Raw genomic sequence first — 16055 nt, 5'->3', positions numbered from 1 at the left:
AACGTCTCAGATTGTCCTGAATGCCGCCTTCACTTCAGCCACCATCACTGAGGTTTGCTAAGGGGAGCAAAGAGCTGAACGGTGAGGTCAGGACAAGAGAGCAAACAAACAAAACAAAACATCTCCATAAAAAGTACATCTCGTGTGTAAACATGGAGGAGGGGTCAGCCAGGCCCGGGGTCAGCCACGTTACTGATTGACAAACGACGACAGTGACACCAAAATGAACAATACAACTTGCGTCGTCAACAAATAATAACAATAATCACATCACAGCTCTTGTTCACGTGGCTGACTGAGCCCCAGTGCCCCTGGCTGTGCTGCAAACCCCCCTGCTCTTTGGTGCTCAGGGACCCTTCACCAGCGGGGAGGGAAGGACAGGAGACAATGGGAGTTTTTTCTTTTTTTCTCCTTTTTTTTTTTAAGTTAAGTTCGGTCCTCCTGCACTGGCAGAGAGATGGCTCAGGTGACTCCCTGGTGTCTTCTCTTCTCTGAACCATCTTGCAGAGGCAGGGTGAGATTCTCCTCACTTCTGAATGCTTTGTGTGGGGAAGAGGTGCGAGTGAGATGAACGAGAAGTGTTCTGCAAGTACCAAACATCTGATTCCACACGTCCTTGGGGCTTTTTTTCCCTATGTACAATCCACATACCTAAAACATACGGAAGGAACCACATCAAGCGACACATTCAAGCCTCGTGGGTGTTCACCTTGAAATGCAACGAAGGTCTTGGTTGATCTTCGCTTGATGTTTGCATGCAGAGGATCCTTAACTTTGGGTTTGGAAGACTTTGGTTTAACTTTTCCCTTGGCATCACTTTGGTCGCTCCCAATAGGAGCCGCGGTGGCTGATGAAGTTAAAGACACGGCTGCCCAGCTGGGCTCCTCCTCAGTAGGGTCTCCAGACGGACTCATCCATCCTGCCCGTGGTGCTCATGGTGGTGGGGGAATTGCTGTGGCTGCCGTCGGCGTCCACGCCGTCGCTCTGCGCGCCCAGGCTGGGGTTCATCAGGTTGTTCCCCGCCGAGGCGCTCGTGCACGACGAGAGCATGCGGGTGGGCGAGCGCTCGCCTCCCGCCACCATGGAGAACTGGTAGGAGCCCGAGGACGTCCCGTAGTACAAGTGGTAGGGAGAGGGGTTGGCCTGGAAGGGCCCGCTCTGGTTCTGCGTGGAGCTGGGGTACGGGGGCGGCAGGTAGGTGTGGTGGAAGCGGGTGGTGGTGGGCATGCTGGTCATGCTGATGCCGCCGATGCCCGTGGCCGAGGGTGTGGCCGTGTAGGGGAAGGCGGCGGACATGGCGCCGGGGTAATGCATCCGCGGGTCGGAGAAACGCGTCTCCGTCAGCGCCGGCAGCGTGGGGAAGGAGCGCTCGAACTGCCGCGGGTCCGAGAAGGGGCTCAGCTCTGACGTGCCTGCGGGGTGCAGGAGGAGAGGGGCTGGTTAGAGCATTCCCGAGGAATCCGAAGGGAAAGCACCTCTTGAGTCTGCCAGGGAAAAGAGCTGGGGGACTTAAATAAAAACCCTAAACCCGTTTGTTTAAGTTGCTCCCATTTCCTGTCCTAAAATTTGTTGTTTCCTATCCAAGAAGGGACACGGCTAAGCTGACTTCTCTTAGGGGTCTATTCATCTCGGGCAGATTAAAGCAGCACACCCCATAAACACAGAAAAAAGATGTTTAGCCATGACATCAGCTGTGTAGTAAATAAATGGAGGCAGGCCCCAGACGGCCGGGCCCTGGGATCATCCATCCCTGCTGTATACACACACACACACACACACACACACACACACGGAGACAGGCAGGAAAAGCTGGAGCCCAGACCAGCCTGCTAAGCCTTCTTGTGGGTGGCCTGTTTGTGCTGATACCATCAGGGGATGGAGCTGATAAACACACAGCTGAAAACTCCCAAGCCAGGAGCCACTATATCCCTCTGCTTGAGTTCTCTGTGTATTTTTCTCCTTCCAAGAGGATAAGGAGAGTGAGAAATTCAGGCTCTCTGCTGGGGGAAGGGAGACTCGGGCCAGCGTGGTGGGAATGTTCCCCAGCTCCATGGGATGATGGAGACCTCCACGCCTTTTCCTGGAGGTCTAAACCCAAAGGTTGTCGCAGCCAACTTGGAACTGGAAAGGGATCTTGGCTTGGGATCCCATCCTCCTGCAGGAAGCCCAGGTTAGGGGTGGGAATCCACAGCAGAAGCTCCTTTGAGGAGCTGGAGCCATTCCTGTGGCTCTCTCAGCTGTCCCAAGGCTGAGACAGAGCCCAGGAACCTCTGGCCTTGGTGCATTAAAGCAGAGAGAAATGAGGTTTGCTCTCCAAGGAAAGTGTCCTTCAGACCTCCTCTATTTTCCTCTTGTTAAAAGCAGGGCCCTTCTCCTTTGCTAGTGGGACTCCATTCAGCCTCAAAAGTGACTTTTTTTGGTCACATCAGCTGGATTTTGTATCCCTCAGAGCAAGAGAACGTGAGGTGAGTATGCTAAACACGCCTGTTGGTTTTGGAAATGCATATACATACAAACACACATCCAGAGGATTGTGTGGCTGCTCTACATGCACAGGGCCGTGCGTTTTAGATCTATTTATTACAATGAAGCATTTTTAACTTCTCAGGGCAGGCGTTCCAGGCCCCAAAGCATTTCCCCAGGAGAAAACCCTTGATTTAATCCCTTCCAGCTACCGAGTGACACGGGCACGCTCTGGAGGAGCAGGTATGGAGGGGATTTGATGTGAACCTCCCTTCTGATCCCAGGTGAGTCCTTCAGCAGTGGAAGGAGAAGGGGAGGATCCTCCCTCCCTCCCCTGCAGCCCTTTTGCGGGCGCCCAGCAGCGCCTGCCTTCCCACGCAGGCTCCACGGAGGGGAAAGGCGGGGGAGCACCTGGTTTGTGAACGTGGCTGCGGCTTTGGGGCGAGATAAGAGAGGCGCAGCTCAAAGCTGTCCCGAACCACACTGCTCTGCACACACCCGGCGTTGGAAAGCGCCCGTGGAAGCGGCTGCCCGGCCACAGGGCCGGCCCTGCTCCGTGCTGGGCTGGCTGGAAAAGCACAGCGGTGGGGAAAGCGCTCCCAGCCCGATTTCACAGCCCAGCAGGGACCCATCCCAAAGCCGTGCTACAGCCACCGCTGCTGCCAGGCACCGAGGTTTGAGGGAGCTGAGGTTTGGAGACCAGCTCTGCAAGAAGCGGCCTGACCACAGCCCCGTGGCAATAGCAAGCCAGCAGCATCACAGCTTGAGACAGGACCATGGGGCAGAAATCCTGGCCTGGACTGGAAAGAAAAAGTGCTGTCTTCTGAATGCCTCCCCTTCAATTCAGCAGCACTGCACTGAGAAAAAGCAGCCTCTAAATCCCCCTCAGCCCCTTAAACACCAGACTGCCGCTCGCTGCCTTCCCAGATGACAATCGCTCAGACCGTGCTCCTTCATTACTTTTCACAGCTCCATAAATAATATTTCATAAAATGCAAATCTAAATCAAACCTGAGCGCTCAGGGCACATTTCCTTTTTCCTCTATAACTCACTCAAAGAGGGGTTTTTTTAGAGGCTACATTTTATTGGCCTGAACGTGCACCGTTTGGCAGTGGCTCCCTGCTACTAATTTGGACAGGAGCATGTAAAAATGTTAATTACAGGCTTTGTGTGTGACGGGCGAGGCACAGCGAGGCTGTGGGCTCTGGGGACACTCAGGTACACGGGTGGGCAGAGAGTGAGCTCTGCCAGGCTCTGAACCCCTGGCTCTGCAGGGCTGGGATCTGCAAATCCGATCCTTCAAAACGCAAATCCCTCAGTGCGAACCCCTCAAACGGAATCCACACCCAGCAGAGCCATGAGGCATCCGAGTGGCTGTCACCAGCTCGCTTCCACCCCCGCCGGCCTTGGGCTTTAAGTCTGGCCCACAATAAAGCTCCAGCTTTCCCTGACCGGTCTGAGACCACAAAAAAAAACCAAACCAAATCACCCTAAAAACAAAACCGCGGCGCCCCCGGCCCCCTCAGGCCGCCTCTGAGGGGACCGCGGCCCCGCCGCCAGCAGGGGGCGCCCGCCGGGCTGCGGGAGGCGGGAAGGAGGCGGGAAGGAGGCGGCCGCCAGAGGGGGCCGGGGCCTCGCCATCGCCGCAGGGCCGGCGCCTCGGGGCTGCCGCTGTGTCCTGTGTCCTTCACCTCAGGACTGCTCCTCATCCCATGTCCTTCACCTCGGGGCTGGCCCTCTGTCCTGTCTCCTTCACCTCAGGGTTGCCCTCCATCCCGTCTCCTTCACGTCAGGGCAGCCCCTCTGTCCTCTGTCCTTCACCTCAGGGCTGCTCCTCTGTCCCATCTCCTTCACCTCAGGGTTTCCCCTCCATCTTGGTCCTCGCCTCAGGGCTGCCCCTCTGTCCCATCCTTCGCTTCACAACTGTCTCTCCAGTTCAGCACCCTCACCTCAGCACCCTCTCCATCCTGGCTCCATCACCCCAGGGTTTCCCCTCCATCCCATCTTCGCCTCAGGGTTTCCCCTCCATCTTGGTGCTCACCTCAGGGCTGTTCCTTCATCACATCCTCACCTCACAACCCTCCCTCCACCTCAGCACTGTCACCTCACAACTGCCCCTTCCATCTTGGTCCTTCACCTCGGGGCTGGCCCTCTGTCCTGTCTCCTTCACCTCAAGGTTTCCTCTCCATCCCATCTCCTTTGCTTCAGGGCTGCCCCTCCATCCTGGCTGCCTCTGATCAGAGCCACACAGCCCCAGCGCCTGCCCAGCACGCGAGGAAATCTCCACTGAAACAACCCCAGTGAGATCCAATTAAAACACGGCCATTAACACCCTCCATAACCACCTAACTCAGCAGCAAGGACCCTCTGCCGCAGCCAGGATCAAACAGCAATCTGGAGCAAGCAGCTGCTGAGCAAAGCCAGGGAACAAGGAGTGGTGAAGCTGCACCCTCGGACCCTGCGTTCCCTTTGGAATCACAGCTCAAAATGGGCTTAAAAAACCCTTTCTTGCTGTCCCCTTCCCTAGCACATCTCACACACATCTGCTCCATAGTGCTGCCTCCGACGATTTACTACGGTTTTCCCTCGCTTACTCGCCGTCCAGCCCCCATTTGCTTTTTTGGACCCTGGCAATCCGAGCTTGAGTACTTCAGTTGTCCAGTTGCCAATCAAAATATTTGAAGGAAATGTTTATTTTCTTCTCGAAATCACACCAGCTGCTGCACTAACTGAATAAGCCCATTTAGCTGTAAGAATTTAACCATTGTAAGAGTGAATTGAGTCCCCCAACTACTCCAAAATCTGACCCAATCTATCAGCGGAAATGTCAATGTTTTGGATGGGAGTTTGGGGAAGTGTGGAATGTGTATTAAATAAAAGCCATGTAAAGGTCAAAGCCCTGATTAGTAATGCCACTGTCTCCTCCTTAGGGCTGAGCTGCCCCAGGGACCACGGAGGCCGGGACACACCCCATGATTTAATTGTGCAGCTGCAATTTGCACCTTTTGAGGACCCCCAAGTCCCCCCTGCACGAGGGGCCGGATAGAAACATGCTTTGAAAGCTGCTCAGCCCCTTTCCAGATAAAACAACAGTGCTGCAGTGACACAGCAGCTCACTCTCCACCTCAGAGACAATACAGGTCTTTCCTTGGGTGGGTGGCCAGGAGATAAATGCAAAGAGATGCCCCTGATGGGAGCCAAACCTCAGCTGGGTTATGGTGGTGAGGGCTGGCCATGAGGTGGGAAGGGCTGGTTTGTGAGGCTGCCAACCACAGAGGTTTCTCTGGGTGTGTTCAGCCTCCTCCCTTCAGACCACGTTGGGTTTGGGAGCTGCCTTGGATGGAGTGGAACTGGTCCCTGCACCCTGGCGGGGTCAGGGCTGGTGGATCTGCTCTGAGGTCCCTGGAAGCCTTTGAGGAGATGAGGCAATGAACCCTGCAGATGGTTTTAGGGATTGGTGTGCATCCATCCCAGAGGAGCAGTGGGTGCTGCCACTACCTCCTAACCCAGGAACACATCTGCTCTGCCAGGAGGGAAGAAAGGGCAGCGAAGCAATATCAGGACCTCTTCGGTGCTGCAATGGTACCCAGACAACCAGCTCACCCTGGGCACGTGGCAGAGCACAGCACCGGGGCCTGATGTACAGCAGCATGACCATTATCAGATTATCTGGGGCCAGGCAGCGACGTGTGGAACCTGAGCAGCTCCTCAGCACCCCAGATACCACCTGGTCCCCACCTTAGAGATGTGGGGAGCACGCGGTGGCTGATGAACCCAGTCAGCAATAAACCTGAGCTTGTGTGGATGTTACACAACAAATACTCACAGTGTGTGAGACACACAGAGAATAAAGGGAATTTAAAGGGAACTTGATAGCCTGGCACTCTCCAAGTGTATAGAATATAAAATATCATCACCCTGGCCATAGATCACTGTTCTAATTCTATGCATATGTGTGCCTTGCATGAAATTGTCATGAAAAATCTACCCCAGGGGAAAAAGCCCTGCTTTCCTGTCTCACTGCACAATGATTGACGACAACGTAAACACGAATGATACTTTATGCTTCTGTATATAACACACCAGCATGTGTGTGACAGTGGGGACAGACATTCCTGCTCTGGATATACCTTTGGCTGCTTTTTCTCTGCTCACTCCTGTCACGCTTGGACCTCCAAGCCATCTTGGAGCATTTTTCTGATCTTTATCCCTCTCCACTTCCCTCCCCTGATGACAATAACTCCATGTGGGAGCACGGAGAGGCGGGTGGCCAAGAGAAGGAGAGAATCTCCATGGGAAGGTGCACGAGGTGCATCTGATCTGTGAAGGCCCAGCTCATCTCCAGAGAAGGCGCCGCTCTCCTCCCCACCCACGCATGCAGGCACGCTCTCACGCCTCTGTCACGTATGCTAACAAGTTCATTTGTTTCCAAGTCAGAGCCAACTAAAAAAGAAAACGGCCCCTTCCTCTCAGCCCACGTAAAACAGAGCAAAATATATTTTGGGGGAGGAGGGGAGGTGTTGAAAAAAAAGGAGGGTGTGAACAGCATCCGTTGTTACACGCCCATGGAGCAGTGCTCTGTATCTGATAGAACCAGCTCACAAACTGGGTGCACGGACTTCCTCTGCAGTCTGAAAAAAAAAACGCAAACCCCAAACCAAAACACAACAACACACAGGTCCTTATCACAGCATCGCCAGGCACCACCTCAACACTGCCAAGCACGTTTGCTGCTCAGTTTTGTGATTCTCGCCGAACACCGTGTGCTGCCGTGCACACACACACGCGGCCCCAAACCCACCGTGCTGAGCAGCACAAACCCAGCTCCTGGGTCTTCTCCCACCCCAAACACGCTGGGCAGCAGCAGAGCAGGGAAATTCCCAGGTGTTCCCAGCTCGGTGGATCATGCATCGCATCTCAACCTCCTCTGCAAACCCTTCCAGATCCATTGGATGCTCCGATTCTCTGGACCCATCCTTCTGGGCAGGACCCTGCTCTTAATTCCAGGGTGGATTTATGCAGGACCAGTTCAGCCCCATGTCCTGTGCCTACAGTGTCCTCCAGAGCTTACATTAGCTCCTCTGCCTCGCCGTGTTTACCCCCTCGATGTATTTACACGGAGCAATCAGCTCCGCTCCCCGCCTGCCCTTTGCTAGACTAAACAAGCCCAGCTCTCGCAGCTTCCGGCACAGCCTCGCTCATCCCAGAGCCCTCTGCCCGCATCCCCCTGCCCGGCACATCCCGCAGTCCCCGCCGCTCCATCCCGCCGAGCTAATGAATAACGGTGCTAATTGGAGCGGGTGGGTGGGCTGAGCTGGGATCGCGGGCACTCCCCTCCGCCCTGCCTGCGCTTTGCTCTTTACCTGTATTCAAAGGGTATTAAAACAAATTAACAAGCCCTGACTACATAAAAGGAAGCTGCTGGATTTACAACCCAGCCTGCAGCTAGACCACCTTGCCTGCCGAGCAGGTTTGGGCCAGGCCACGTCTGCCATGGGAATCCCACTGCGGAGGGGTGATGGCACAGGGGCTCCAGGAGCCCGGCAAGGCAGCGGCACCCGGGCTGGGGGCTGCCCACCCCGCTCTGAGAATGGCACTGCAGATCCCTGGAAAATGCCGTGTTAAAGGCAGGATGGCACCCCTGAGGCAAATTCTGAGAGACTGCTTGCTGTTCTGTAGGGATGCAGCACCCTGAGCTGTGGCTGGGGTTGGCCACACGTCCATGGCACAAACGCAGCGGTCGCGGGTGCCTGGACTCTGTCCTGGGGGAATCTCCTGCCCAGCACTGCTCTGTGGCTCATCTGTGACAGTTCCATGCCAAAATCGCTGGAGGGACGTCACAAATGTAAAGGAGAGGAGCAGAAAAGCAGTTTAAAGATAGATACAGAAGCCTGAAAGCAGGCAGGAAACCCATCTCGAGCGTGTTCCTTCCTTTGAGGCTGAAGCTGAATCCCACAATATGTTTTCTTCCCACTAATGCTTGCCTAGCTTCCTTTGGAAACAATTTAGTCGCTGCCCGTGGTAGAATGTTTTTATCCATTAAGAAACGGATATTTTAAAGAAACCATAAGTCAATCTGGACAGGGATTAGGAAGCAGCAATTCAGTGTATTTGCTGGACCCATAATTCAGGACTTAACCTCAGAGCAGCCACGTTGCATTTCGGAAACAATAGGGGCATTTGCTGCCTATGCCAAGAGGCTTCTTAAAAGTAATGTAATACTTTAAAAATGTATATTTAAAAAGAAAAAGAGAGAGAAAGACTTTACTTTAAAGGCATATGATGAAGCATTCTGCTGATGATAAAAATGTTGTGCTGGCCTGAAGTAATGGATTGGGAATGAAGCTGAGCAAATTCCAGATCAGGAGATCTGAGGCTCTTCACCAGTGAACACAGAGTCTCCCCAAAACCATTCCACAGGCACTAGGGCTAAGAGAGGCTTGCAAAAGGGTCTGACATTTACTGTCCTCCCTGTGAAATCAAGGGAGTTTGGCTTCTCTGGAGCAAAACCAAGAGCGTGCAGGGGAACGTGAAGTGCCTCAACCAAAACAGCTCTCTCTGGTACCGAGGAGATCCAATCTAAAATTCCTTTGCAATTGTCCTGGTGAGCACAAGGCCCCTCTATGCTGCTGGACAAGGCACACAATTGCTTTTGAGTGGTTGAAGATGTTTCCACCACAGAACTCGAGCGTGGGCGGTCCTGCTCTGCTGGGAACAAAATGGTTCAGGCTGAGCCACTGCTGAAACACAGGCAAGGGAGGACACAGAGGATTGGGGGCTTCTCCTGGGGAGGACGTGTGTCTGTCACCAGCCCACCTCCCCTGAGCCAGGGGGCCCCGAGAAGCAGCTGAAGGCAGACAGCAGAAGTCCCTTTAACATCTTGCTTCACTTCTGAGAGCTACTTGATTTTTTTTTAAGCTAAAAGGCAAAACTCGACTGAAGCAGGCACGCAAGGCTCTGGCTTCGCGTGCCCCGTAATAAGGAACCATTTCAAGCCATCCTAATGACAGCTTGGTGTCTCGCTGTGGGGATGGCAGAGCTGGGATTGCAAACACTCAGATTTTCCAGACCTCTCTGGAGAAGCATTGGGCCAAATCCTCAACAGAGGCTCTGCTTGGCTGAAGCCTGGGAAGCAGAGCTGGATGCTGATGGGGGTCTGCCTGTCTGACCTGCCCAGCGTTGGGCCAGATTCTCATCACACCTACAGGCGTGAACCCAGAGTCACCCTATTTACTCCCAGAGCAGCGCAAGTGGGAATGAGATCTGGTGTGTGCAGGGTTGCCAGTGTCCATCCCATTTGGGGACAGGCATGCAAAGGGATTAAGTCTCTGCCCCTCTGAGTGGGGCAAGGTCAGAGCCACTGAAATACCCCGACCGTGGAGAGAGCAGGATCCGACCCGCTCAGTATCGGAGCTGCACTCTCTCCTCCCATATTTCCTGGCATGCCCTTCAGAAACCATCAGCTTTCTCTTACCAGGAGGGTTTTGGTTTGATACCATCTAACCTCAGGATGATCATTTTACATGGGGGCTATTTATAACCTCCAGGGGCTGCTTTACTGAAAGCCTCTGCGAGTGGCTGAGGGCCAGACCCTTCTCCCACTCCCAGCGGCGCCCTTGCCATGATCTCCAACACGGCTAGGGCTTTCCCTCCACAGGAGGAGAGTTTGGACTGGGCCAGAGCAAGCACATCTCCCAAGAACTCAAATTCTCCTGAAGATAAACAGTCTCTTCCCTGCCTAAAAAACCAAACTCCACGTGCTGTGTGCAGGAATTTGAGGTGCTGGGATCCCCCCACAGTGGCGGAGGCCATTCCTGAGCATCCCAGCTCCAGCCTGCTTCAGCCAGGAGCGGATTAAGAAGCTTGTGCAAACTGCTTGGTCAGCAGCACAGGGAGGCTGAGCACCCCTGGCACACAAGCAGAGGGAGCCAGGCACTGGTGGAGGCAAAAACCTCCCTGTGCCCCTCTTAATCCCTGCACAGGGATGCTAAAAACATTCACCTTGGGAAGCACCCCGTGAAAGATAGCGGGGGCCGGATGAACCCCAGCCTGCCCCGTGGCCCCTCCCTGCTGGTATCTCGTTCTGCTTCCCACTAATCGGCCTCTCCTGTGTGTTACCCAAGAACGTGCCAAGTCGTGAGAATTACAGGCCTGTTAACTCCCGTGTTGTTCTTGGCACGGGCCGGGCTCCACTTGCTCGGGTAAAAATTATGATCTTTGTGAATAAGCCGTGTGTGTGAGCGAGAGAAAGAGGGGTTTTAAAAATGATGATTATGATTGGTCATAGCCAGAGCTGTGTCAAAAGGACAGGGCTGAGATGAAAATGACTGAGCTGCTCCTGCTCCGAGTTACGCTGGTAGGAACCCGCAGTCATTTTAAGACAGTTCCTCCGACTCGGGAACAAGGGAGCCAAGAGCAGAGCGTGCACAAACCGCCTTTTGCAGCATTCCTGGGACTTCGGATTCACTCCGCAGGAATGATTTCAGAGGCTAATTTTGTGTGTCTCCACTCCTGCTGTCACTTGACATTTGGGAATTTGGCAGGGGCGGTAGCTTGTGGCCAACTCCATTTTTTTTCTCGTTGAATTTGTGTCATCACCTGATTCTTTGCTCCAAACGGCGCTCTTTGGGTTTCTGGCACTGCAGGGGGCTGTGCTAATTTAAAATACAAATCTTTTTTTCTTCCCTCAAGAATCTCTTTCTTTATGATGCAGCCAACAGGACAAGCCTAGAAAACTCTTTCTCTCTCTCCTGCTTTTTAAAAAAAATCCAAATGATAGTCCTACACAAAATGCCCGTGTTCTTCTCATAAACCTTGCTAATATCAATGAGAATTCCAAGCGTGGAGATTTGCATTTCAATGAGAAATAAATTAAATTTTCTCTGTAATTTTGGCTTGGGAGGAGCGGCGCAGCTTTTACAGTTCGAGTAACATTTTCAAACATGTTTTTACACCCAAAACTCCCTCTTTGCTAATGACACCAAGGCTTTCAAACAACCATATCCCTTCTGAAAACACAGCGCAAGGGTTTTGGGAGCTTTTTCTATGAAACTTTCCCAGAAGGGCCTATTCTTACCAAAATTTCAAATACAGACAGCTTAAGTACTGTTCCTTGAAGGCCTGTTAGTGTCTCTGCTGATTTCTGAAGGAAAAGCACCAGTGAGACTAAAAGTACATGGAAAAGCAGCACAGAAAAGGACAGGAGAATGGTCTCTTGATTCATCCTGGTGGCCTCTGCCTGTGCAGAAAGACAGGAGCAGCAGAGAAGCCGAGATATTTTAACATCTTGCTTAGTTTGGGACTGAAATTTGGGGATTAGCAGCCTGATCTCTGTCAGGTAACTCCAGTGGCAATTCCTGAATTCCTGCCCCTGTCCTGGCAGCAAGCTGCGGATTCCTGGGGAACGCCCAGGGACTCGGGCGCTCTTTGCCGCTGGCAGATCTGGGAAGAGCCTGGCTCTGTGTGTGTGTGTGTGTGTGTGTGCCCGTGCAGGTGTGCATCCGTGTGGGGAATTATGCTGGAGCTGGGCGAGGGATCACCACACTTGGCACCCACACAATGATAAGAAACCGTTGGGATTAGCATGTAAAGCACGGAACACCCTCTCTGGCTGATGCATAACCATAGCGCGGCTGCCTTCATGTCAGAGGAGCTGCTGGGTTCAAAGGGTGCTGCTCTCACCTCCCTGGCACTCCTGCTGCTCAGTTGTTCCTCAAAACCCAGATCTAATGGTGCAAAAAGTGACTTAATGGGTGCAAAAAGGCTTCCAAGGTCGAGAAATCTACACAAACCCCTCCCTGGCTCCTTAACCAGGGGAGAGCTGGACTCCAACTCTAAAATCCCATCCAGAGGATTGTTCCCACTCAGCCACGCCAGGAACTCGTGGGTTCAGGGGTGACACTGGGACACCCAGGTGGTTACCTTGGATTGGAGTTTGAGCCTGGGAGCCGAAGTGGCTCGGGGTGCTGAGGGATCCACGGGGGTTGGGTGTTGTCGGGGTGACTCTCATGGACTGGCGCAGCCGTTCCAGCTCTCCGTAGCGGTCGGTGAAGGGTTTGGCTTGGTCTTCCAGCTTTTGTCTGTGCCCTGGAACATGATAAAAGAGTCTGGTATCTGATCAGCTCCCCTTTGGCTGCAGCACCCTGGTTACACAGGGAGCCAGCACAGCCTCTGTCTCTGTGGTTTGCTGTTACTCACACAGGATAATGGGTGCCAGCCCAGGCAGAGAGCAGCTCTCAGGGCAGGTGGACACAGAGTGACCCACAGGGGAGGCTCCAGATCATCCAGAGAGTCTCCAATCAAGGAGCCGGATCAGGACGCCCCTGCCTGAGTGACCACCCTCCACCAGCCCTTGCTGACTCTGAACATGGAGGGGAGACATGTGCAAGGCAGAAGAAACCACGTCCTGGCGAAGTGGGGACTGGGGAACCAGTAAACATTGAATTTCAATTTTTTTCTGCAGCGTTTGCTCATTGCTTAAAGAACAAACTCCCATCTTACTCCAGCCCCCTCCCAGCTGTGCCCACCTAGCTTGGTCAGAGCCCAGTGGGGCTGGAGGAGACACAGGAGGGATGGGATCAGCCCTCATTGACACCACACCTTGGCCACCTCACTTTGCTTCTCTCTGTTCCTCTTTCCTCCCCATAAAACGGGCAGACTAATCACCCACCTCCCCCAGGCAGGGCAGCAGCTAATGAGCGTTCATAAAGCACTCCCAGCTCCTTAGGTAGCAGCTGCTGGCACAGGGCAATAATTATTAAATTTATGCTAATTGTCCCGAGGCGAGAGGCGCATGAAACACACTTGATACATAACTTTCACATTTGACTGTATTAATCATCGCCAAACAGCTTCGCTCTCTCTGGACCGGATTCCAGTCTCAGTTACACCCGCACAAAGCTGGAGGGGCTCCAGAGGAGCCTCAGTTTTACATCAGCGCGGGGTTCAGACCTTGGCTTCTCCTTGTTCTTCCCCTGCCGCAGCCAGAGTGCCCCGCAACACCCCCAGCCCTCTGCACCTGCCACGGAGGGACCTTGCCCAGGTGGCACCGCCTCATCCCGGCACCATCCCAGCGCTCAGGGGCACTGGAGGTGTGCAGGCACGCCGGGAGAGAGGCTGGGAAGAAACCTTTCTGCAGCACTTCAGAGAGCTGGGCCTTATCAGATCCTACAGCCCGACATCCACCAAGCCAAGCTCAGCTCTTGGTGGCTTCTGAAGAAGAAAAGGAAAGCAAAGCAGCGCGTTTAAAAGGCGATGAAAGCAGGCATCTCTCACCCGCACGCCCCTGCCCTTCCCCCTCACATCTGCACAGCTCTGTGAGCTGTGTCAGTTTATAGCAAAGTCACAGAAAGCCCCCACACTTCCCCCTCTTTAAATCCAGCGTCTGGTATCTCCTGATCTCCCACTTGCCTGGCTCAGGCTGTGCTTGCCAGGCTGGCTGGGAGGATGCTGGGATGGGAGGGAAGCTCCAAGGGGAGCTCACACTCCCAGCTGAGCTCCACAGGTGTCCCACCAGCAAACCCATCCCAGCCACAGATTCAGAGGGGCTTTGACCCCTCTCTGCTCTCTCCACATCCAGGTGAGCCCCAGCATCCCCTCCAAGCTCTATAATCTCCAGACTTACAGAGATTTGAGAGTCCAAACCGAGGGAAAACATGCTGGCAGCAGAGAGGAAAACTTGGGGAGGACAAACCCAGCAGGAAGCAAAAACCCAGCAGTATTTTGAAAATGTATTTTCCCTGCTGTGTGAAGTAAACCAAGGAAACCTCAAAGCAAGATCATAAATGATCTATTCTCATCTCTGTGTGTCCCCAGACCTCAGGCACCTCTGCATTATCCAGGAGTTGTGAGCAGCATCTGTCACATGGTGCTTTCTCCAGGGGAAAAGTGTGTGCACTGAGATGTCTTGTTTTAGCCCACATTTTATTATTTCACTATACATTTATGCACAGAAGAAGAAAAATAGTGTTATATTTCATCTTTACCCAGTTTTTTTTGGGCAGAGCTCGCAGGAAAGCTAAAAAGGACTTCAAAGACCAAGTTCCCCAGCAATCTAATGAAAATTAAATTCCCTTCCTCTATCTCAGCACAAACCCTATCCTGTGGTGGTATCTGGCATGTGACAGGGAAAATCCTGAAAAAATATATTAAGTGATCTCTATGCTGATAATGTTTTTAAAGATTATTCAGCCATGCAGCCCCACCAAGGCCTTCATGTGCCTGTGTCATGCTGCACTGTGGTTGCTCCGGTGCCCGCGCTGTCTGAACATGGGCACAGCTCCGTGGGCTTTGCCAGCACCCTCCAGGAGGGGCTGGATTGTGGGGAGACTCAGCAAAACCCCCAAACCCCTGAAACTATCCAGCTGAAAAGAAAGTGGAAAACTTGACGCAAATGTAAGTCAAGGCAAAGACGGGGTGGTGGGATCAGGGCTCTTCCCAGCCCTCCCAGCCCCTCTCCAGTCTGTGTCCCACCCTGTCCCCACATGTGGGACCTGGTAGCCTCAAACCCTGTGAAACAAGGCAGAGAACGAGTTAAAAACCACCAGCTTGGCCTGCCAGCCCTCTTTAGCTCAGGCTGTCTCCCCAGGACTTCCTGCCGCTTGTCACTTAGGGCTGGGGACGTCAGACTTTGTCACGCAAGAGAGAATCGCTGTTAATGGGTTTCTTTCATCAGAACAACCTGAGCTTTTTAATTTCTGCAGCGGTTGGCTTCATTAAAAGCCCTTCCCCATCTGCCCACAGCTGTCACGGAGAGGAAACCAGTGAACAATGGCTCATACCTTAGAGAACAGGAAGGTGGTTTCTACCTTCACCCAAGCACTGACTCAAAGCCTCCCGAAGCCAGTGGGTGGATTTTCACTCGACTTCAAACAGCCCCAGCCCTCATCCCAAGAAATCTGTCTGAGAAGCCTTAATCACCTCAACCTGTGAATTTTAGGGCACAAAAGGCACTGCTGGGGTTGGGGATTCTGTGCTGCATTTCCAGCTGGGCCACCACTGGCTTGTAGGTCAATATTTATGGAAACAGCAGAGCCCAGCATGGTCAATTGGTGGCAGCTCCTGACCTTGGGCACTCCTTGTCAGCAGCGCCAGGGTTTTAACGCTGGATTGAGTTTCAGAATCGGTTAACTCCGGTATTGAACGTGACATGATGTAAACATTGACAGATCACCTATGATCCTGATGTAATAACAAGATCTGTATCAGCATATCAAACAAACTATCCCATTGAACACTTCCCAGCTGGAAGAGCCGACGTGAATTTGACACTTTAGGCCAGTAATAAGAAGCATACTGGAAGTTTTGGGTGTTTCCTTGGAATGCAGACAGCGAAACAGTGTGTGCCACACGAGCTCAGGCTTTCAGAGCTATGATTTAAAGACATGCTTTCTGCATTAAAATATTTAAAAGTCCAAATAGAGTCTGCTCTTCCTTCTAGGAGTGTACAACCTGAAGTGGCTTCCCAAGCCAGGACCAGGATGGGGTTTCCAGGCTGTGGAGGGGGAGTTCCAAAAGCAGCTGATTTCCTCAGATTACTGAGGTACAGAATATAAAGTTGAGCAAAGGTAGAAAGGGGCTCCAGGAACTTCAT

The 16055-nt window shown here is 53.0% G+C and overlaps 1 protein-coding gene across 1 annotated transcript in view; it reads right to left on the bottom strand.

Annotated features, from left to right (window-relative positions):
* Positions 1-670: 670 nt before the first annotated feature.
* Positions 671-16055, bottom strand: part of RUNX3 (RUNX family transcription factor 3) — a 32633-nt gene continuing 17248 nt past the window's right edge. The window contains exons 4-5 of the mRNA XM_041417406.1: positions 12386-12550; positions 671-1412 (exon numbers count right to left, since the gene is read on the bottom strand). Of these exons, the coding sequence (XP_041273340.1) occupies positions 889-1412; positions 12386-12550 (689 nt within the window). The 3' untranslated portion in view covers positions 671-888. The remainder of the gene's footprint in view (positions 1413-12385; positions 12551-16055) is intronic.

This window comes from Onychostruthus taczanowskii, unplaced genomic scaffold (genome assembly GCF_017590055.1).
Source record: "Onychostruthus taczanowskii isolate IOZ18803 unplaced genomic scaffold, ASM1759005v1 scaffold56, whole genome shotgun sequence".
Lineage (NCBI taxonomy): Eukaryota > Metazoa > Chordata > Aves > Passeriformes > Passeridae > Onychostruthus > Onychostruthus taczanowskii.
Note: the sequence above shows the minus strand (reverse complement) of the source record. Positions and strands in the feature narration are given on the sequence as shown.